The sequence below is a fragment of the Cupressus sempervirens genome, chromosome 2 (genome assembly GCF_028749045.1).
Source record: "Cupressus sempervirens isolate cs-2001-9-10 chromosome 2, ASM2874904v1, whole genome shotgun sequence".
In the NCBI taxonomy this organism is placed as follows: domain Eukaryota; kingdom Viridiplantae; phylum Streptophyta; class Pinopsida; order Cupressales; family Cupressaceae; genus Cupressus; species Cupressus sempervirens.
The window spans coordinates 153,681,474-153,706,310 of NC_143119.1; the positions used below are offsets into that span (position 1 = coordinate 153,681,474).

The following is a 24,837-nucleotide window of genomic DNA, read 5'->3' on the forward strand; positions in this document are numbered from 1 at the left end:
TATTAATTAGCAAACCCTCATTAAATAGAAATTTTTAGCATCCCCAAGGCACCATTCAATTTCGTTTTGCAATTTGTGGTTAATTAGTAAATTAAAAGTGCAGTTTTCATTTTAGAAAATTAAAATTTTGGCAAAGTATTTAAAGTAGGCCACTAACTTAGCTTTAATTTTGGTTTTTTTTCCTCTATAGGACCAAGTCGGCCAGCCTGGGAGGAAGGTGAAAGCTGCTATAAAGGGAGTCCCCTCCCATTTCATTTTCATCGATTCATTTGCTCCTCATGCTTGGGCGAATTTGAAGCAAGGGCAGATTTCCAGACTTGGGCGAAATTGGTGGAAGGCAGTTTTTTGGCGATTTTTGGGCAATTTTTGCTCCACTTTGTGGGCTGCGATTTGTGCCCTAGGTGGCAGATTTTACAGATTTTGCTCCTTCTTTGCTTGGGTGAATTTTGTGGAAGGGCAGATTTTTTTTTTTCATGCTTAGCCGAATTTTGTGGGGGCCGAAATTTGTGGAAAACAAAATTCTGATTTTCTAGAGGGGCTGCAATTTTTATATCAGATTTGGGCAATTTTGTTGGGAGAAGAGATACATATGAAAGTTTGATTTTTGCATAGAAGGCAAGTGTTGGATAAGCTTAGAGGCTTTGTTTTCTAATTTGCAAAGGGATTTGTAATTCTTTGATGTCATATCCCGAGTTCCGAAAAGTTGCTGTAAGATTATTAGTTAAGGTGAAAGTCATCATCTAGAGTTGCAAGGAGTGCTTAAGCTGACATCCATTCTTTCGCTCTTTTCTAAGAATTGCACTACTTGGTTCTTCTTGCCTTTTGGTCCACCACTCTACCATCCCGTAATAGGGCGACGAGCATGGAGGATGATAGTGCAAGTAAGAATCCCAAGCGGGCAAACGCTAAGAAAGACAAAGAGGATATGACGCCCAAAACTTCCTTCTTCTCGAAAATGAAGAAAATAACCGATACTAATATCGCTACAGTGGACATGATACGGATGAGGGACAGACTAAAGGAAGGACAATCCCCCTTGGCAAAGAGGATATACAAGAGCGGAATTGTACATGCAGCAGCTTTTCCTCCTACTTTGCCTTGTCCGGAATTGATCATGGAGTGTGCATCCAGATTTGATCTAGACAGTAAATCCATCATTTTTGGCGAAGGAAAGAGAGTGTTGGCCAACATTGGCAAACAAGCAATTGAAGAGACATTTAATATTCCCCAGAGCAAGGGCATGACAGTTGTAATGGTGGATCAGGCGGCCAAATCATTTCAAGGTAACCAAGAGGCCTACTTCTCACATCTAAAGCGGAATTGGATACACTAAGGAAGGAAAGGAGTTAACAAATCAACAAGGCTTACAGTGGTAGATTTCAAGCCGGAATATGGCGATCTCATTGTTCTTCTCAGCCGGATCATGGGCCTAGCTCAAGCTATGCAATTCGAAAACTGGATGTACTTCTTCATTGATGAAATTGAAAAGGGAAAAGGAAAATTTGATTGGGCTAGGATCATAAGTGAAAATTTAGAGTTGCAACTTAGAACAGTTCAAAACCAAAGGCAATTCTACATGGGATCCTATCTGTTTTACTTAATTGCTAGATTGTATGAGAGTCCGGGACTTAGGGCCTTAGGAGAGATTGGTAATGGGCCGGGGCAATATTTGGTGCATGAATGCTATCCGCAGCTTCATTTGCACAATAACAAGGATTACAAGATGTTTTGCGATGCATTCGCCATGAAGACAGTAAGGGTATTACAAGGGGCGCCTGCTAAGAGACTTTCATCGGAAGCAGAAGCAAGGATTAAGAAGTTTGGGAGTTGGTTCATCCAATTCCCGCAATTCACATACATTAGAGTGGCAGGAAGTACAATTTGTCCCAAGAGGCTTCCAAGATACCCGCCCGACAAGGTAGTTTTGATGGAATTGGCTAGGCAGCTTGAGCACTATGATAGAGTAATGAGGAATGAGGGGAAAACAGGTGTTTCCTTCTCAATTATAATTGGCAATGATAGTTGCCCAAATCGGGCCGCCTTTGAGGCTGCGGAAAAGGAATTGGAGTGGTATCATCTAGGATGGTACAGAGCAAGGCAAGGATTCGACCCTGTTGGTCTTATCAAGGCATCTCATGGAAGCAAATTTAAGCATGTTCCCACTATAGAGGACTTTTGGGCCAATGCAAAAGATGATTTTCACGTGAGAAAGCTAGCTTTCTCGAGATTGTCGGTGAACATGATGAGAGATATCAGATGGAGAGGCCTTGATATTCCCGATCAATTGGAGGATGATCGTAGTGTGTTGAGAGAAGACTATGAGACAGTAGTTGGAACAGAGTTGAATCCAGTGGATTGGGACGATCATCAGGATCCTTCCTTGGAGGCAATCACAAGGACAGTAGATTTGCATATCGAGTCGTGGTATAATGCCAAGTTGAGAAAGCTACAAAGACAAAAGGTTCTCCTTACTTATGAGATGATGAAACCGAAGGAAGGTCTAGTAGAATCAATCAGACAGAAGGGTGAAGGAAGTGACCGGCAATCGGAGACAGTTAGAAATAGCAAGAAGAGGGCTTTGGAGGTAGAGAAAAGCCAAGAACGTTCGGAACCTCCAACCAAGAGACAGCGGGCAGCGCCGTCAAGGGAGAGTATAACTAAGGCTAGAAGCCAAGAGCTCAATTCGAGTGATAAAGGGGCCGCAGTGGAGGTGAGCTCTGATTCGGAATCAAGTGGCTACAGTGAAAGTATGGAGTACTCCCCTCTCTCGAAGAACCAGCAAGGAAATATGGCAGAAACTAGTAGAGAAGAAGATGGGCCGATTGTTATTGAAGAGATAAGTCAGGCATCTAAGGCCGTTGGTGATGCTTTGTTGGTCGAACCGAATCCGGATTTGGGGAGATGCACTGCACCACTATGGTTAAGGCAAATGCTTATGCCGAGAGGCGAGGTGGTAATGGCTCACGCAGTTGATGATATCCAAGGACTAATAGAAAAGGATGATAGCGAAAACCAAAAACAGATGGCAAATACGGTGGCAAGGGTAATCAGAAGCGACAGTGATGGTCACCGAAGGGTTCAGATTGCGATACCAACAGTCAATAAGGCAGCGGATGAGATTGCAGCCCAGGAGTACGAAATAGTAGAACATAATTTGGGAAGAAATACAGATGATATGGAATGTGAGGAGGTTCAGGAAGGCATAGCATCAATCAGAGAAAGATTGAGGAAGGCAAACGAAAGGATAGTAAAGTTGGAGGCCGAAAACAAATATTGGAGAGATTGCCAGCCAATCCAACAGCTGCATCAGGCAGCCCTTCCTCAAGACAGCGGGAGCAATTCAGAAGAGGTATCAACTCAGTTACATGAAGTAAGGGGTTGGATCTATGATACAATCCAAGATGGGCGAAATTTCTTGCCCTCCTTCATCTCAACATTCCAGTCATTGGTGACTGTTAGAAACAAATTCAGATTATTTGAAGAGGAATGGAAGAATTTTCTTCCCATCAAGGATTTGGTTATTCCTAGGCTGCAGGCGTTCATTAGGCTATCGGAGGCATTTTTGGAAAGAGCCCGGTTGGTTGATGAGAGAGGATTGAGCATAGTTGAATCTTGGTATGTCGCATTGACTACCAAATTCAGAACACTTGAAGAAATTCATGATGAGATTGCACAACACGGCCCAAGCGTCGACACTTCCATTTCGACCATGATGAGCAACGTTAGGGTGGCGCTTGATTTCGAGGGTATTAGATTGGAGGATGTCAATGAGACAGGATTTGGATCGAGATTGGATGAGTTAGGAAAGGCTGCCGTCAAAAGGAAACATCTGAACACCCTTTCCTCACTCAATGCTTTTATTGGGTTTGCAAAGGAATATGAGAAGGATCACGAAAGGATACTACAAGCAGCAAACAGCGTGGCAAAGTCAGCAAAACTCCGAGCGAAGCACACACCTTGTCCTCCTATGGAAGAAGTTAACGAAAGGCTAGCTAAGTTCATTGCCTTAGCTAAAAGAACAAAAGAAAAAGGAAGAATTATATTAGAAGATCATCTTATGTAAGCCCAAGTGGCAACTTTCTCTTTCTTCTAGAATAGGACAAGTGTTTGTTTCTGATTGGCCACCATTTTGGTGCCTTCTCATTGGTTGCCACTTTTGCACTTTTTTCATTGGTCCATTGATGAGGTGGCATCTTCTCATTGGCCGATGGGGTGGCAACCCTAATTAGGGTTTTTGGATCCAATCTGGATCGTCGATCTTGTTTTGATCTCTACCGTCCATTGTATTTTGGACCTCTATATAAGGCCATTGGCTCTCATTTGTAAAGAGGGGGGGTTGGAGAAATTGTTGCGAAAATAATACCAAAGTGCTCTCTTTTTCATTGCATGTTGACTAAGAAGATTGGGTGTTATTGCATGTTTTCTACTTCCACATAGTTAAATTTTCTTTTCAAGTTGAAGCAATTTCATTTCAAGTTGTTAGAGTAAGAGTAAAATAAAATGGATAGTTGCATGGTAGCTTTGGTAGATGTTTGATAGGGGTCAACACTAGGCCACTAGCATCCTAGCGGCTGGTTGGGAGGCTTTGTGTGGTGATCTAGTTTACTTTCCTTTGAAGCGTTGCATCTATGGAGGTAGGGCCACTGGTTAGCCTTCATTAGATTCGATCCCCGTCCATCTGCTAACCTTCCATTCTTAGGAGTAGGAGTAGTTGAGCAGCCAAATTTCATGCTTAGAAGAGGTTAGTTAGAGAAGTAAACCAAAACATCGGCATTCTCACCTTCCATCGCCATTCACCCTACATTGCCATCATCGCGCCATCAACATCATCTAGCATTCACACCGAACCACCATCTCCATTTTCTCACCAAGATCCAAATTTTTCTCAAACAAGAAAACGTAAGGCCGCCTACGTGATTACCAGCAAATCACATTGATAAAACTGAGCGAGTATCCAACGGTGTAAGGAACATTGGAGTTATACTCATGTCCCATGAGAGATAACTTTTCAAGAGAGGAATTGTGTATTTGATATTCTGTATCAAGCATCCAATTACTAATATGTTATGTAGTGACACAAAACTCGCATCAACACTTACTGGCTGAGCGCATGCAGGAGTTCATGACGTTGTAGCATAAGACGTTTTATACGCCGCACTATGCTATCGGCCTATTCCTCGACGCTACTACACGGATGATACCCATTGATAGGTTGGAAATCAAGCCAAGTCCAACAAAACTAGGGGAGCCTCTGATCATGCAATGGATACATCTTGATACTCTTGGAGGGCAAAGGCCATCGAGCAGAAGAGGATGCGACAAGAAGTGGAGATCTCTGAGCACGGGAACACAGACAATGGGAGACAGGACACATCCTTTGAGGATACTGATGACTCAGAAGAGGAAGTGGAGGACGAGGAGGATGATGAGGAAGTCAAAGTTATCACATCACCGCCGCTACTATTTCTGAGGTCCGTCACAACGACCTCCCACTCGCACTTAGTCCCGCAAGCATGCACATTCCTAATTTTGGGCAATTTAGGCAGCTTGTAGTCATGACTCTGATCACCGGAGCAGTCGGACCGGTCATTGTAGTAGCACAGCCAGCACCCCAACCATCAGGCCGACCAGCAACATTGGCACCTTCAAGGGGTGTCGAGCCTTCAATCAATACATCAGTACCAGATACAGCCGTACCGGAGGTAGTGATGGAGTTACCTGAAGGAGTTGTTCAAGAGACTTTACCAGCTACAATAGAGGTAGGGGTTGAGATACTTATACCCGATGATGAGATAAACACTCAAGAGGGAGTGATGGAGATGGAAACGGGTGAGGGTTTGAGGACACATGGTGTTCACTTGGATGTAGTAAGTTCGAACACGATAGTTGTGGATGCAGCATTGTTAGCAACGTCAGTAGAGGAGCCAAACAGAGAAAGTAAATCTCAGAAGTTGAGCATGTACTTGAGTACGAGGTTTTACTACACACCAGCACCACAAGCGACAAGCATTCTCACACCTGCATTGTTTAAGCACACAAACACAGGTAGAGGAGAATCACTCGACACAGATAGATGGGATAGCACACTTCTCCATCTAGAGCACTACTGAGAAGATGGTAGAAGCAATGAAGGCGGACATGGGTACTGAGCAGCCTACAAAGGGGGCCTGATGCATTGATGGGAGAGGGTATGGAGGCATTTATCGCTGATATGACGACTCGGTCTCGCTGAGCAGTGCCCTCTGCACAAACATAGGCCTTGGATTCAGTGGTAAAGGAGTTGGAGCACGTCATATCCCTCATGAGAGTAGGGTGCCCAGCTGCCTTTTCTGTCTGCTTTGAGGAGTGCGGGTGGCCCAGGGTTGAGACTTCAGAGATGCGCCTGGATTGGGACAATATGAGAGAGCCAGTTGGGGAGAGCTGCATAGAGGCTCTAACTCAAGAGATAGTCTGAATATATCAAGATACTTATTATGCCCTTAGGAGGACGCAAGCAGAACCAAGTAGCGACAAAGAGGGCTTGGGAGGAGTCAGCTATCAGGGTAGCAATAATGAAGGCGAAACTAGCTGCAGAGAAGGCAGCCCAAGAATCAAAGAGAGCAGCCTGGGAGATTCAGATGGAGGCTCAAGCAGATTTGAAGGTACGGATTGGGCAAGTGTGTGAGCTACAAGCGGAGCTAAATGAGTTTGTAGCACAGACGTCTACCACACCAAGGACGCATCCCTCTTCCTAGTTGTCTAAATCTTGATGTAATTAGTGGTTGAGTTATGTTTTGAGTTTTTTATTTTGTCGTCCGAAGATGACTTTACTTTTTTGGGGGATGATGTTGTCAGTAAAAAATATTATAGCCGACGGGTAGAATTGGTATCCGAAAGGGCACGTGATGGTTGAGTCACCCCTTTGGGAAAGTATATGTACATCTTCTAAATGGACTATTGGAGCATCATTATGATTATAATCATTGTAATTGGAATTGCATACTACTTATATGAATAAAGTCTTTGTTTTGTGTTACATTCTAATATCTTAATGCAATAAACATTCGTTTACCCTGTATGGTAAACAATTACAACTTCTTGAGACTCTCCAATATCAATAAGGCAAATTAATCCATAATCTTTGAGGCCAACAATAATTGTATTCTCGAACTCTTTGTCAATAATGACACTTCTTGTACTGGAAACAACATCTGACTTTGAACAATTATGTGTAATCTAACTCGCTAAGAACAAATTTAACCTCATCATCAAAACATGGTATACCTTAAGGGATATGAGATTTCTCTCACAAGAGGTAATATAAATGTTTCCCTTGTCAACAACTATATACTTTTCACCTTTGCCGAAGATCACAAAATTAGAGCATGGTGTGTACTTCGTGAACCAATCCCTTATGTGTGTAAAGTATCGAGAAGCTTTTGATTCAAAGTACCAAGCAAATGTTTTGACACATCCAACACAATATGCTTTGTAACATGTGCCTTCTACTGAGACTTTCCTTGGTTGGTCTTGTCTTCAGCCAAACATTTCATGTATCGATTTTTTCATATGACCAAATTTACCACTAAAAAAACATTTGATTACCTTATTCAAACACTCTTCAAATTTGCTTTGTCCTTTTTGTTAAACGGACTTCCCTTTGCCTTTATCAATGGCTTTGGTAGTAAATGTGTGTTCCATAGCAAGTGTTTGCTTGCTCCCAAATTGTTGTTTCCACCTATCCTACTGCAGAAGCTTGTTGTACAATTCATCGAACTCCATATAAACATTAGTCAATGAAATGCTCAAAATAATGATGAAATGCTCTTGGGATTGTGGTAGGCTTTTCAACGTGATAACCGCCAAATCATCTCCTTCCATCATGCAACCTATAGCCTCTAGTTAATCAAAAATATTTTATATCTTCATTAGATGCTCCTGCAAAGACACCTTATCATCCCATACAACATGTTCTTCATAATGAACGCTATTCCCTTATCTGACTGTTTGTGGAGATTCTTCAAGTAAGACCAAATCTCCATAGTTGTCTTGCTAGACACTTCTAGAAGCATGTCATTCATGACTGACAAACTGATGAGCATGACCACTTTGTGATTGCGCTCGTCGTAATTGTCCTAATCTTTGCCTACCATTGTGAGACAGGAAGCTTTACCAAGTACAATTTGATCCATACACCTATACTCAAACATCCTGAGCACAAGCTATTTCCATGTGTTGCTACTGTCATTGAAACCTTGACTACTTTCTAACATGATGTTAATCAATAACACCATCCCTCCCATTTTCAATGCATGAAAAACAAGGGAAAATGTACCGTAAATACTGAACTTTGACCAAATCTGAGGTAGTCAAAAAATTGAGAAAATTTGCCCCAACACAGATTCCAAGGCGCAGGGCAGCAACTAAAAAACTCTGATTTTATTAAAGAAAAAAATCAGTAAAAAAAAGCTAATGACAGGACGGGTGCAGAAAACCCTGGCTGAATAGAGAGAGGCAATTTTGGCAAAAAAAATGGGAAGAAAACCTAACTGCCGGAAAAAGGCCATTTATTTTTTCAGAAATACCAAAAAGTTTCAGCTCGAGCAGACCCATGCCTGAGAAAAATGTGACCAAAGCCTCCCATCAGCACAAAGAAAATGCAGACGTTGCAGTCAAAAAAATGAAGGTATGAGCTTGAAAATGCAGCTCAAAACCCTTTCGTCACTATCACAAGTTGCAGATAAAAACACTTTTGCAAGCAGATAAAAACAATGGTCAGCCTGATCAGACAAACCCTTGCTGTGAGAGAAAAAAACACATCCAAAAATGTGCAGGAAGAAAAAATGCTCAGAAGCAGGTCTCCAGGATTGAAGAACAGGCATCCTCAGCTGCAAACCCTTGACCTGCAGAAAATGGGAATATGCAGAATTCAGGATTATTAAAATCCACAATTTCAATCCCTTCAATTGGCAGAAAAGGGATGAGTTAAAAACTCCGATTAAAACCCACGATTTTGCAATTGTACAAAAAAACATGATTTAGATAAAACCTGAGATTTCTTCAATTTGCAGAGAAACAAATTTTGTTATTAAAAGAATCGATTAAAAAAAGCTTTTGAGAAAACTTGAATTTTTGTGTTGAAAAAACACCACAAAAACAATTAGCTAGGCTCAGATACCATGAAATGGTAATTAATAGATATTCAATAAAGATGTAAAGCTTCATTTAAAGCAATTACAAATATCCAAAACGAAACAATTGCTAACTAGAACTGAACATAGAAACTAGCTAAACTTACTCAAGTCCATTATGTGACCATTAAATAAGAAATATGCTAATATTACTCTAATAGGGCACAGACAAAAGAAGGATTCAATATGAAAAGGCAGTAGTACAAAACGAGTTTCAATCCCACAAACCACAAAAATAAAAGGATTTAAAAGTAAAGGTCGCACTAAAAACATGTCTCAAGGCTACTAACCATAAGGAGTTATAGATTAGATGTCAGTTAGTTGTCAGGATGTTGTGAGTGCTTGATTGGCAGAGGCTAGTGCTTACTGGTAAGAATTAATAGTTAATAACCAGACATCTAACCAATCATTAGGAGTTAATCACCACAACTACATAGACACAATTAAAACAATGTTTCTGTAAATAGCATCATCCTTTCTACCTCATAGCATAACTGATAGCAACTAAGAAGTATAAGATGTAGACAACAATTTCCCATATTCTTAATGTTGAGGAGCTCGTGATACAAATTTTGGGCACATTGATGCAAGAGCTTTATCAGAAGAACTGCTCAATCTGGATGCCATAGTTCCCAAGTGTTTGGGATGTCTTTGTTGAGTTACCAAGCACAATCATGACTCCTAATTAGGGGCTAGGGTGCAACAAGCACTATAATCCCACAATGAACACAACCAAAACCTTCCACAAGCATTAAATTTCAAATCTCAAGTTATTTGGATTGCAATGTTGATTCCAATAGCAATTATTGAAGTGTGTCTTTTACGCCAAAATAAAAGACAATTATTGGTCAATAGCAAAGTTCAGAAGAACTATGTCAAGATTCACCACAGCCAACACTGCAAAGAAGGCAAATCCCAAAAGTCAACCTGAAGTTGAGGTAAATCTCAAAGCATAAACCAGATTCAACACCCCCATGGATCAAATGATAAAACATAAAACTGTGCATAGGGGCAAAGTAAGCTTCCATAAATTGAAGATGCTGAAGTTGAATGTTATGCTCTTCTACAAGTTGATCAGTGCAAAATTTCAAGCAAGGTTCAAAAGGCACTGGAATTTGCCAATACACACATCAAAAAGTTGCTTGAAGAAGTAGCTCATCTCAAAGCCAAAAAATGGAGCTCTGCCAAATACAACAAAGCATGCGCATCAGGGGTGAGTATTTACTATTTAGGCTCCTATTGTTGTGGAAATGCCTCCATTGAACACATGAGTAAGTAGACTGCATATGAAACAACATTCAAAAGGCATATCTATGGAAATCTTCAACTTAATCAAGGATTACTTCTATCCTTTTTAAATACAAACTTAAGACTTTGTATGAAAACTAACAAAAGATGGTCTCTTGCATCAAGGTTCCTTTAAATCCTAGGATCATAGAGATAATGGATTCCTCCAATTGCATCTTTCAATGAGACCAAATATATGTCAATCTTTAGGTAACATTGGAATGTTTCTATTAAGATAAGGGAAGATTGTTAGCAATATGGGAGATTGTCCAGCTAGAATTGTTGTTGACATGATGGTATGATCACAGGTTTTGTCATTGATGTCAACATATTTTCTGTAGTGGTTAGACTCAAATGTTGTGTGTTGTAGGCTATTGATCAGTACAGTATGGGCAGTGTATGGCAGTCCTGAGTATGTGAGCATGGATTTGTGTTACCAGATGAGTGTAGACCTTATGTCCACAGTCACAACTCTTTATGTGTTCATTTGAGTGAGTTACAGTTGATTTGGTGAAGACTGGTTGCAGGCCAGTCAGAGAGAACTATGCCAGAGGCAATTGCAGTATTTAGGGTATAACATTATTGCAAGCAAGACTTAAGTTTTGTAAGCTTAGGATGGTACAAGACTTGGATGTGCACATGTCTTCAGGTTTGTTGATCATTTAGTTTGTGCTAGATTGATTGCTAGGGTGCGGGATCTGGAATATTACTCTGGTAGCTGACAGGAGGATGTAGCCTGTTACTGTTAATTAATGTGGCAAGCGTTATTTATGGATCTTGGCATGTATATTATGAATTGTAATTGTAATGTATTTTTCTTAAAAAGGCATGTGTGCCTTAGCATGGTTTTATTCATTTGTTTGTGCATTGGGGAAATCCTAACAGGTCGACCTAATTACTTGGTTGCAACTTGTTTAAAGAAAGGTAATTTCCTCATTTGTAAAGTATGGGAATGAGATTGTACATGTGAGCCTTGATGTTGGTTATCAAAGTAGAGTTCAAGGATTGTCAGATGCTTTGCGAAGAGGTATGAGTGGAACCTGTAAGCATTCCTAGTGTACTTTAATGGAACTGTAAAGATAATTGAATTGTCGATCAGTCAGTTCAACAAAAAGTGGATTTGATCTTTACTCTATCAGACAGTGGATCTCTTGAAGGTGGGTTTAACCTTCTCTCATTGGGCAATGTGCTCATGCAGTAAGCCTTTTGTTATCATCAACTCCAAACAGGGTTGTGAAACTTTTAACAGGGTTTCAGTCCTTTAACAGGACAAATGTCCTAAAATGCATTCTATCAACTCCTAACAGGGTCAAATCCTATAAAAGAGATATCTTCATATTAGTGCATGTTATTGTGGGTATCATCCCCACCAGCATTTTTCCCTTAATAGGGTTTTCCTTATGCTATGATGTTAGCTTTCTTGTTGTTGTCCATTGGTGATCAGTTTAGAAGTTTGAATTTCATAGATATTACCCACAACTGATTCACACACCCCCCCCCCTCTCTCAATTGTGAGGTGTGGACTTCGGTTACTAACAGTTTCTTCACTCTTGAGCATCACTGCCATGTTCTTGAAAGATTTTGTGAACTCTTTGCCACCCTAATTGTGTAAATTCGTCCCATCATTCAACAAGGTCTTCCTTTCAGAAATTTTGAGCGATTGAAACATATACCTAGATGAGCAAAATCTTTTGACAAATAGAAGTCTTCAAGAAGAAAGCCAACACCTTCAAAGAAAAAAGACCACTGTCAAACCTGAAGAGGTAAATCAAATTAATTTTTTGCATTGAGGTCATGGCACCCAAAACAAACTCTCAATTTTAAAGTGACTCTAAGTCATCTTTAATCATTTGGTCACACATTATATTTTTAATGTAATTTGAAGTGACTTAAATCACTTAATGTAAATTTAAAACACACAGCATCATCCTTACAAGAACAAAGTTTCTATTGGTATGTCATGTTACTATGGATACATCTAGGGGACTGGAGGTGACAACTTGGTTGATACTTCTCAAAGCTCTTCTAGACATAAAGTGGGGAAGACAATAGTGTTCCTTGACTGAACTTTTGTCAAGTCTATATTTCACAACCAATTAGAATTTGGATATTTTCAATTTTACGCTTTAAGGTTTGTAGGCTAATTGGATGGGTAGTGTTGAATGAGACTTTATTGCTTTCTACTTTCTACATAAAATCTCTCTTGTTTCAAGGGCACAAGTTATTGCTCCTTTTTAAACTTGTATATTTTTGCTATGGATATGTATTGGTGAGAGGCCCAATAGAACCCTCACTAACCTATGTGTGTGTATGTCCATATCCATGTGTTTGTTCTAGCTCATCCATAAAAACAAGCTTTTGAAGATAGTCGCATCAGATTTCAAAGTAGATACTTGTTAACTGATCCCTTTATGAAATGCTTCCATAAAGAATCGTATAAACGTTAAACACTTGTTTGGTGGTGATCTGAAAATTACCTCTACATTTACCTTTCTATATATGCATATAGATGTGTAGATATGCACATACATATAATTCAATAATACATTGTTGTATACAGACAAATGCATGTGCATACATTGTCAAGACTGTGTACCAATCACCCAGTTCATCCATTCTATACCAAAGAGAAGAATGTGAATTAGATTAAACCAGAGAAAGGTTGGCTCAAAAACAATTTTGATGGAGCATCCAAAGGTAATCTAGGCCCTTCATGATCAAGTTTCGTAGCTCATGATTGGATTAGGTATATTCAAGCTTTGGGAGCTCAAAAGCTTGAGGATGGGACAAACTATTATGTAGAGGCTAAGACAGCTTTACTTGCCATAAGCTTGGTGAGTAAATTGGCAATCACTAAGCTCCACTTGGAGAGCAATTCTCAAATAATTGTCAATGCATTGATAAATGGAGAAGCACGAGTCTACAAAATTAATAAATTTATTATATTGATAAGAGCAAAATTAACCTCCTTTACATATTTCAAAATCTCTCACACCTATAGAGCTGGCGATATAATGGTGGATACACTCTCCAAATGGGTTGTGACATTAAACTTGAGTAATAATGGTTGTGTATTTTGGAGGACTTCCAAGACATCAAGTGGGATGATTTGTGGGTAATGAGCTTCTTGAGACTCCCAAAATGTGCATGGATCATTCAATGGAACAATGGTGTCAAAAGATTTCACTACTTCACTTTGTCCTTGCCGCAAGTGTTCAAAGAACAGCAAAAAGGTGATTACATTGTGAATCTTTCATTAATTCATTTTGACTTGGATGTGGTGGTGTGTGAAGAACAGCAGAAAGGTGATTGCATTGTGGTTCTAGTTGTGCTGGTCCAATGAGAAGCAGAAGGATTATGGAGACCAACTTCAGCCTGAGAATGAAGAAGCAAAATCTTGCTTTTTGGGGCAAGATTTTAGACAAAAAGCTAAAGAAAATCTTCACTGTTGATGACTCCATGTTCTCCAATTAGTGAAGATGATGTTGGCAAGATAGAGTATATGGTGGCCAATATAGAACCAATGATGACATTGTCTCCTTGTTTTTAGCTTGGTCTCTGCAATTGGGCATGTTGGAGTTCATAGCTGCGATAGAGATCTTTATCTCTAGAAATATGGACATCATTATCATTATGGTCACCTTCAGCTGAAAAGGACACTTATGATTTAATTGTAATAACAAATAAAGACATGTGTCTTTCGACATGCGTTTAAGGCATGGGAATATGAAGAGTTGTATTTGTAATAAAGAGTTATGTTTAGGAAATTCAAGGAACCTTAGATTAGAATATGAATAGTGTCTCTTTAAGTTATATATATCGCATCAAACAATAGGCATTGTACACTTGAAGTTTATTAATAAAATAATCTTTTGTTGTCTGGCTAGGTTTTTCCCTTCATTCTCGAAGGGTTTTCCTAGGGTATTTCTGGTGTTTACTGTTGCGGTTTTGGCTCTTTCTTATTGTTGTTTATCATCTTATTTTTCTAGGCTCAAATTCCAACATGGTGTCAGAGCCTCATTTCATAACAATTTATAAGGATGTTTTCTTGTTACAATATCGAGTATCTGAGCATTTTGGATATGGAGGTTTAGACGAGAGACATGAATCGCTCTGTTCATATGGGTTCTTGAGTTCGATTGTATGATGTGTTGTCCGACAACCACACTTGTGCAACTTGTAATGGCTTGGAGATATTCACCAACTTAAGCAGAGGTTTCACGTCTTTTTGGTATCGTACTCCTTAACGTCATCATTATTTAGCATCAGGGTTATTTGATACCGTGTCATTTCCTCTTTGTGTCAATTCGTAGTTATTTGTTGTTATGTTTGCAATCGCTGTTGTCTATGATTCACTTCGATATTGGAGGTATGTACATTTGTTTTATTTTGGTCATGGCTTATGTTTCGGAAGACAATTTTTGCTTTCTACTGGAATGTTCACATTATCGGGAGGAGATAATCAGTACAAAAACAGTTTTGTTGGAGACTGATCCAAATTTTTTATATGCTTTCAAATATTGTCGTATCCTTACAAGAACCAAAAATATGCAGAGTGTGCAAATTATCACCAGGTCGCTTGTGCACATATTTAAGAGGCGTCAAGATTTTTAAGAAACTCCTCAAGAGGCTCCCTCAAATTCATTTCACCTATTGCATGCTTGATATCTTTCATTTTGCTGGATTCAATGAACAATAGTGGAGAAGTTCTTTTCTTTCGTCGACTCAAGAGGCTCCCTCTCTTTATGTTGTTGACCTATCAGGAGTTGTTATGTTGGCAATATCAATTACACATAGGAGCTCTTAACTCTTCATGCAGTACATGATGTTGAGTCAGCATGCTGAAAATCTTGACTATGATCTCATTCAAACCCATAGAAGCTCCCGTTGTTTCAAACATCGAGGAAAGAGGCATCATCAATGTCTTGTATGATTATTCGCTCATATCATGTATTGTCTGGGAGGTTAAATAAGTAGGATGTTGAACAAGGCAACGAAGAAAAGAGAGAGCATTGGGCATGTGCAGAATGGGTGTTAGAGAGGAATTTAACGAAAAAGGAAATATCTAGAGTGATCTTGGCATAGGAACGGTGAAATTTTTGAAAGCATCATCGAGCTGGAGATCAATGTTCATAATGATTGAATGTCAAAGAAGCAAATATTGGAAATCTAGGATTTGCACGAGTAGTAAATGTTTACAGTTTATCTTCAATTTCGCTACTTCTTGGAATCCATGTGTGTTACACATCATGAGAAAATGGATGTGTTGTCAATTTTATTGATTTCATTGTCTATTCTAGAAGTGTCGTTGTCAAGCATCACATTGATTTAGTTACGCTCATCTTGGCTCATTCCACTCATCGCACTCTAAATATGAATCTAAATGATCATGGATAATCTTTAAAAGAAGGTTGAGGATGATCGCTTGCAGAGTTCGAGAATGTTGTTATCCTTGCTTGTCAGGAGGTTCTTGCCAAAAGTGGTGATTTGAAAATATAGATGTCCGTGCAAAACATGCTATGTTGTCTATGTCACATGACCTTCGTGAATGCTTACAAGTGGAATGTTGTCAATATGATTATAACTTCAGGAGAGGAACAAGACATGTAGATGGAGTTGGCATCCAATCAAGCGATGGAAATCTTATCTCTTGTACTTGAAATGGGACCCAGAGTTTCTTGGTTACAAACCTCTTACACGTAAAGTAAAACTTTTAATCCGAAAAGATAAACATCAAATAGATTTTTCATTTTTATTGGTTGTTGCTATATCAGTAATTGATTATCAATAATCTCTCTTTGTTGCAAATGCAACAAGACAAGGATTATAACTCCAGAGGGAGATGTTGAGCTTTAGAGGGAGATTTTAGCTTTAGGGAAGGCTTCATAATTAAGAGGGAGTGCTTATGCAATCCCCTGCTATAATGTCCCCTTCTCCGCACTATACCTAATGGCACCTTGTTGGTCTATCTTTCCATCCGGATAGGCTAACGGCATTTATTTTGAGGAGGACAGCCAGTCACAGGAGTCTTTTTGGTTTCATTGGGAGAGATAGTTAAGTGGGAACTCCTAAGTTTAAGTCACTTTATTTTATTAAGTTGATTTATAAAGTGCTTTATCATCTAAAGTCATTTTATGACAAAAATGACTTAAGTGACTAAAAGACAAAATAGGCTTTTGTCCCACATTGCCTAGTTGTTCGCATCTTCCGTCACATCAAGGTTACAAAAGCAAGTATCTGCATTGGGATTTACATCATGAATTCTGATGTTGTTCAAATGACAAAAAAGGTTACTTAAATGTGACTGGTAGTTTTTAAGGACGAAACCCCTTAAAATAGTAAGAGAAGTTGGATGCAACCCCAGCTACTCTTAGAGATTACTTACAGGTTGGCAAAGATATTGGAAGAGCGATATGTTATTTTGGATCAGGTCTACCTAGACATTGGATACCTCTTCGTTTGCAAAGTGGGAAGCCGTTGGAGTAATCAAGGAAGGAGAGCAAACCTACAAACGATAGACAAGTACTACAACAGTAGGAACTATCAACTAGACTACATAATATCAGTTGTAGAATGATAGCATGGAAAGCTTCAGTTTGGTCGGCTATCATCTACTCTACGTAGTTAGGAAGGAGCTCGGCATTGAGTGTGGTGGTTGAAGTTGCGGGTGAAGTTGGGTAGTGCAGAAGTGTTCGTTGGAAGTAGGAGTTGGCAACAAGGATGGACTGACATACACCCGTATGACCACCAATAAGGATACACGATTTTATCTAACAAGGCATGAGAAGGAGTTAGCAAGCGGAGGACATTCCCAGGCCCAGAGCTTACGACAGAGTCTCCATACTCCCCTGACGCTTGCTCATCATATAGTGGTGCTTTCGTATCATATCACAGGGACCACTGTGGGATAGTAACCAGAGCAGTGGCAGTTCGGTTGGAACTAGCATTACAACATTGGACAGTGACAGTCCACTCCAAGGTGACGGATTAGACCTCATGTAACGATAGCCCGTGTAACTGAACATCTACAACGGCATTCTATTGTGGCGAAACTGGGTCAGTATACTGTATTGTCTAGTGTTGGCGATAAATTATGTTGTGAGTGAAAGGTTAACTCCATTGTTTCTACTGCACATTGGATTAATACTGTATGTTATTGTTGAGCTTGAATTACTTATAACAATGCAATTTCTAGAGATAGTAAGTTGATGTGTTGAATAACCTTTGTTTTAAAATGTTAGAATAATAATCTTAGAAAGAATATTGTTGTAGTATTAACACGTTCAGTGTTCAGTTCATACACCAACTATTTGTTAACATTCCACGAGTATAAATTCAATTTCTTCAACTAGATTAAGGGTGGGAATATTACACCTACATTCTCATATATGCTTATAATATTTGTGGTATTTGCAGAATTTGAGACTTAAATGGAACTAACTCTTGTTTTTGTGATGCCTATTTCTATTCTTGCATGAATAAATAAGGTTCTGATAATCAACTATGATAACTCTTTCACTATGGGAGTGTATATTATGTGGAGAGAATCCATGATAACATCACGTGGAGAGAATCTGTGATGGGAGTCAAATGTCATGTTGAGTGATTCCATGACAGTACAAGTGGAGAGAATCTGCGATAAAAGGCTTCACAAGGATTATTACAAATCCTTCATGTTAGATGATTCCATGATTATGAGTAATTGTTACAGACTTTCATGTTGAGTGATTCCATGAAATTTTATAGGATCTATGTTATTAGATTTTATCATTGACATTTTGGTTGCAGCTTTGTGTGACAATTCAGCAAAGATCTCTCTCTGGCTAAGAGGGAGTGTTGGAGTTTGTAGCTGCGATAGAGATCTTTATCTCTAGAAATATGGACGTTATTAAAGTTATGGTCACCTTCAACCGAAAAGGACTCTTATGATTTAATTGTACTAACAAATAAAGACAAGTGTCTTTCAACATGCGTTAAGGCATGGGAATACAAAGAGTTGTATTTGTAATAAAGAGTTATGTTTAGGAAATTGAAGGAACCTTTGATTAGAATATGAAGAGTCTCTCTTTAAGTTATATATATCATATAAAGCGATAGGCATTGTACACTTGAAGTTTATTATCAATAAAATAATCTTTTGTTGTGTGGCTGAGTTTTTCCCTTCATTCTCGAAGGGTCTTCCCAAGGTATTTCTGGCGTTTAATGTGTAAGAGAAGAATGTTGTGCAGTTTAGGGGCATTCATCGCAATTTCTATTCCAAGGGAGAGCTTTAAAACCAGAGAGGTAGTGACTGGCTTCATGTCACTGAGTTCATCCTGCCACTATATCCATTCTTGTTGTGGAAAGCATCTTTGAATAAAAAAGACAGGTCACAAGCCCAGTTGGATTGGCAATTCATCAAAGACTACCAACAGGAATGGGAGAAGAAAAGGAGAGCCAGGGCCACCAATGAGCAGATACAGGAAAAAGAAATGGCAGTTTACTAAGGGCAATTGCTGGGAAGAGTAGCATATGAAAAAATTATAGTCAAATTAAGTCTAGTGTGGCTCTTTCGTTTAAACTTCAAATTGCACAAACTTTATATTTTGTTGTAAATAGGATGCTTGTGATATTTGTCATAGTTAGGTCTTCTTTGTACAAGTGGAGTTAAAAGTGAAAGGTTCATGATGTGCACATCAGTGGTTTAAGCCACCTTTTCAAAAGCTATATATTTTTGAGAGTCAATATGTAATCACTTATACAGATCAAAAAAGAAAGGCTATGAGTACCAATTATGTTGAATGTATGTGTAAACATTGTTCTATTCGGAATGTTAGCTAGGATTAGATGTTTGTAAATAATATTTCATATATGTATCTTCAAAGATCAAGGAATAGGCCTAATGATACATATTAAACAGAATATCCTTCCAACACTTGACAATATTGATTATAAGGGACATTTGACATGTCTTATGAATGTGTTGCACTTTGGCATAGTTTACGTCCCTCGTGGACAGCACACTAGTGCATAATTTTGCAGATCCTTCTTCAACAAAATTAGTCAGCACATGGGTTTATGCCATTTTTGTAAAACTACTTCGTGGTTTCCTATAGTGATGTGCCTATAAATAAACACAAATGGATGGACGGTAATCATATTATCGTACGTTACAGTTCAAAACAAAGTTATGTTGGAGGGATGAGGATATATCTATAGAAAGGGAAGTTGGGTATATTATGTATTGTTGCATTTGAGATTACTGCTTATGGTGATGGATTATTTTACATTAAAAAAATTGCCAAATAAATTAATTAGTGGTCGACCTCATTTTGTGTATATGATAATTATTTTTTGCTGATTATTGATTTATTACATCATATTAAATCCGATTTCACCACTAAGTATTGTAGGGTAAACTTTAACCCAATTTCTCAATATTTATCATATATCATGTATATCTAGGCATGTATACCCATATGTAAAAGTAATACTAATTTTCCGAGGAATCGTGATCTGAAACAGAAAAAAATCAACTTTCCTATACAAAATGAAAGAGGCCCGTAACTTATTAATGACAAATAATCTAATACCTACCATCATCTGTACTTATGGTCTGTTGAATCTGCTTATAGTCAAAAAGGGGCTCATATCCATCCTCGTCATCGTCCTGCAATGTTTCAGCTCCATGTTAATCAGAACGTTTTACAAAGATTTAAATTTCTCTACAGTCAAATCTTCCAAGGAAAAAACGCTTAGTATGCCTAGTGCGACAAAACTTAAAATTTGGGAAATATCAGTGCTCTCCTCTAAAATTTCATCAAAAACTATCATTGCCCAAAAGAGCTTTTGAGAAAAAACCAAACACACCATTTGTGCTCCAGAGACTGACGGAGATGCAGATATTTTTTTGATTGAGGCAAAAATTGATTGGGTTTTTACTGTTTATACCAATTCTACCGACATATATAAAGAATTTCAACTTCTGGCGGGCTTTTCAAAGACTGCCTCTGGCTTTGCGAAGATTGATTTATGCAAGAAGCTATTCGGTAGCGGACGGATATGATTTAACGAAGGCGAAGGGTTTCTTTTTAAGTAACATAAAACAGCAAGCACTAAGTTTCTCTATATCTTCAGAAAATTTAGATTTCCCTTTAGCGTCATCATAACAAAAATATCTACCGCTAAAATCTGCACTGGTGCGATAGTAATTAAACCTGGATCCGCGGTACTTCTAATAATACTGAGCACAATTTTTTATAACATCCTAAATATAAATATAATGTTTACATATTAAAATCAAGGGCAATAGTTAGTTAAAGGAGAAAACGTAGATTCATATACATATAAAGTTGCAGTCCTATGGAGGGGGCTTCCTAAAAAAATTCAACGGGGTTCTAGAGATTTTTTATGATTAATTTAAAGAGGGAGGTCTTATGAATTTTGTATTGGAATTATTCTTAAAAAATTTAAGCCCCATAATTTATGGTAGCAGGTGGTCTCGTGATTTTCATTTTATTTTAACATATTCAATTTACTTACTAAATAAATAAATATGTTCAAAAAATTTATTGATAAAAATTGAAAATTGACATATGATTGACAAGTGGCACAAGAAAATCCTAAGCTAATGGGGCAATTTCTAGTCCTCATCTTTTGCACCCACTTAAATTTGCATCCTAAAAAGTAGGGGTTGCTACATTTGAGGAAAAGATTCGAACTAATCCCATAGCAAACTTGTTTTTGATTTCATAGGACCACCCACTCCACAAAAATAGATCCTCCAGCCCCTCTCGTGGGACCACACCCTAAGAAAATTGAAATAACTAATGAGGGGATGAAGCCGAGAATTAACTTTAATGTTTAAGAAAACAAAGTATGATAAATATATTTTAATGTTTAAATGAAGAATGTCTACATAATGTTACAAAATAATTCTTAGGTTTTGTTTAATGCCCATTTTAAAAATAATATTGAATTATATTTTTTAAATAAAATAAATAATTTGTCTTATATTAATTTAAATAATAGTAGATATTTATATTATAAAATATATGATAACAAAATTATATTTAAAACTATTTATCAATAAATAATAATAAGTATCATTTTAATTTTAAATACTTAATATTTATAATATACAATATAATATTAAGTAAGATGCATGCTTTTGTGCTTACAATGAATAGGTGCTCGATAATAAAATTATTTTTAAAATATAATCCTGTGTGAACAAATTAGATTGCTAATATTTTTAATTTAAAATAACATAATATCTACTAAACTCTTTTAAATAGAAAAAGAAAAATAATAGTTAAAAGTGAAGATTTAAAATATAATCTTAGTAAACAAATTAGATTATTAATAATTTTCAATTTAAATAACATAAGATTTACTAAAACCTTTTAAATAGATTAATAAATATTATTTATTTAAAATCAATTGATCATATATTAAGAAAATAATCATTTAAAAAAATCTCATCGAAAAATCTATTATAAAAAATTAATAAGAGAAATAAAAGAAATCAATATGAAAAATAGCAACATCTCTAACAAATATTTTATTGACTAAATAATTTTTTTTTTTTATAAGTAAACGACCGAAGCCTAAGTTATTTATAATTAATATTAATATTAATTATTATTATGAAGCATGGGTAGATTCAAACCCAAGACCTCTCTGATGAGAGGCTTGCAATTTACCAGTGTGTTGTAGACTCTTGCCCTATTGACTAAATAAATTATAGAAACTAAAAATTAATATTTAAAGAAAAATTAAACTGATATAAAAATTAAATTAAAATAATTTAAAAATTAAAATCTAAATCAATTTTAAAAATGAAAAGTTAAATAAATAGAGATCATGTAAACTAATGTGGAGATCACAAATAATTATTTTTTTAAGTTAAATTAAAAACCAATAGTTAAAAGTGGAGTGAGATTTTTTAAAAAAACTGACAAGTTAATAACTAACGGGAAGGATTTACAATTTTCAGGTACAATTTTTCTGTCAAAAATTCAATTTCTAAGAACAAAGTTCCCATAAATAACCTATTGGCTACTATAATTATATAGATTCAATATATAATTGTAATTAATATTTATAAATTATATTCAATAATTTAAAATATTAATAGGTAAGTTTTTTATTATATACCAAAGTATAAAAATTTGTGGCTTGTTAAAACTTTTGAGTTTTGAAAAAAAATTTAAAAAAGAAATGGCAACTATCAAGAAGTTAAGTTTTATAATAAACAAGTGTCACGTCGTGAATAGTAATAAGATTATTTGAATTAATAGATTGTTAATTTTGTAATATAGTAGACTAAAATATAGATATAATAGTAAATATTTACTAGTAGGATAACTGTAGTGAATTAATATTGTTAGTAGATAATTGTAGTGAATTAATATTGGATTAAGCAGATTGAAGAGTAGATACATGCAATAAAAATTATTAATCGCCCTCTTTTTAACATTTAGTTGGAGATGTTAGAAATGACAGTGAAATAAAATGTTATAGATTTTTATTTACTTATGTCTATTTTAACAATAAGCCGATAGGTGCTGATAATATAAAAAAATTTAAAGATATAATCTTATGTGAATTAGATTATTAATAATTTTTAATTTAAATTAAATAATATTTACTAGAATATTTTAAATAGATTAATAAATATTATTTATTTAAATCCAATTTATCAAATATGAAAAAAGAAAATTATTTTAAAAACCCCATCAAAAAATCTATTATGAAAATTTAATTAGAGAAATATTAAAAAATAGCAACGTCTCTAACAAATATTCTATTGACTAAATAAATTATAGAAACTAAAAATTAAAATTTAAAGAACTAAACTAATATAAATAATAAATTAAAACAATTTAAAAACTAAAATCTAAATCAATTTTAAAAATCAAAAGTAAAATAAATAGAGTTCACAACATGGGCTAATTGGAGATAACAAGTAATTAATTTTTCAAATAAATAGAAAAAAAAAAACAATAATTAAAAGTATAACAACTAATAAATATCAAAACAAGAGTTAAAAGTGGAGTGAGATCAAAACTGGCTGGTAAATAATTAATGAGAATGATTTACAATTTTCCAGTCAAATTGACAAATTTTACAACTTTTTCGACCAACTAACAATTTTTCTATCAAAATTTCAATTTTTGGGAACAAAGTTTCCATAAATGGCCTATTGACTAAATAATTTATAATATAATTTTAGTTTTGTTTGATCCAATAAAATTTAAGATATTAAAAATGATTAAAGTATTGTTAAAATTATTATTATTAAAAAATTAGACTAGTTACAATTAATTTAATTCATATAGTTGTTAATAATAATAATTAAATTAAATTAAATTTTAAATCTTATTCTATATATTTGAATTGATTTAAAATAATGATGTGTCAATTGAATTATAAAATGTGAGGATGACTATTGATAATTAACAAATTAACTAAAATATATTCCTTTAGAAATAGTATAGATATATTAATGTCTTGCAAATATTCTTATTAGATAGAGGTTAAAATATAGTGAACAATTTTAACAAATTAGTGAATATTGAGATAAACAAATCATATTTTATTTAATGATATTGTTAAAAAGTGACTATACATATCAAAACTATATCAATGTTCATTTCATACTTTCTATTTGTCCACTAATGAAATTATTATCATTTATAATATAAATTAGTTAGTTTTAACATTTTTAATAATCATTTATAAATTAAATATATCATCAACCAATTAAGATTAGGAGAAATGAGACTGTAAAAATGAAATATTTTTAAATGTAATTAATATGCTTAAAATCTATCACATACAAGTAAAAATTAATTTTGAAATTTAAACATTCAAAAGTTTAAAATGATAATTAAAAATTGAAATATTTTAAATAAAAAATAGTATGTACAAATTAAATATATGACTATTTCACATTTGATTCGAAGTGGAGGTCCAACTCTCTAATCTCTATCAATATTGCTAACCTTGAAACCTTTTTCAAAAAATTAACTAATATTTGTTTTAAAAGTTAAAAAGTATTTATTTTAATGCATTCTGAAAATTTTGGCTTAAAAAATTTTGGAAATAAACTCTGCAAAAAGGAGTCCTATAACACTAAAGCAATTCAACCAATAATTTTTGCAATAAATATTTTTATAAAATATAAATTGCACAAATAAATTTAAAAATTATAGAATAAGTGAATTAGAAACTAATAATAACTTGTGATTGGTGGAAACTAATTCATTGAGTAAACTGAATATAATAGTATATTTATGGTAAATATAATTAAAATAGTTTAAGTAAAACTATAGTATATAAATTTAATAAAATAATTTGAGTTAAAATATTTTTTATTAATATATATGATTCTATA

The 24,837-nt window shown here is 35.6% G+C and overlaps 1 protein-coding gene across 1 annotated transcript in view; it reads right to left on the bottom strand.

The window, feature by feature from the left end:
* LOC149571509 (Ubiquitin-like superfamily protein) overlaps nt 1–20,754 on the bottom strand; it is a 109,306-nt gene extending 88,552 nt beyond the window's left edge. The window contains exons 1-2 of the mRNA XM_089813017.1: nt 20,307–20,754; nt 20,034–20,106 (exon numbers count right to left, since the gene is read on the bottom strand). Coding sequence (XP_089669143.1) covers nt 20,034–20,106; nt 20,307–20,309 — 76 coding nt within the window. The 5' untranslated portion in view covers nt 20,310–20,754. The remainder of the gene's footprint in view (nt 1–20,033; nt 20,107–20,306) is intronic.
* Nucleotides 20,755–24,837: the final 4,083 nt, after the last annotated feature.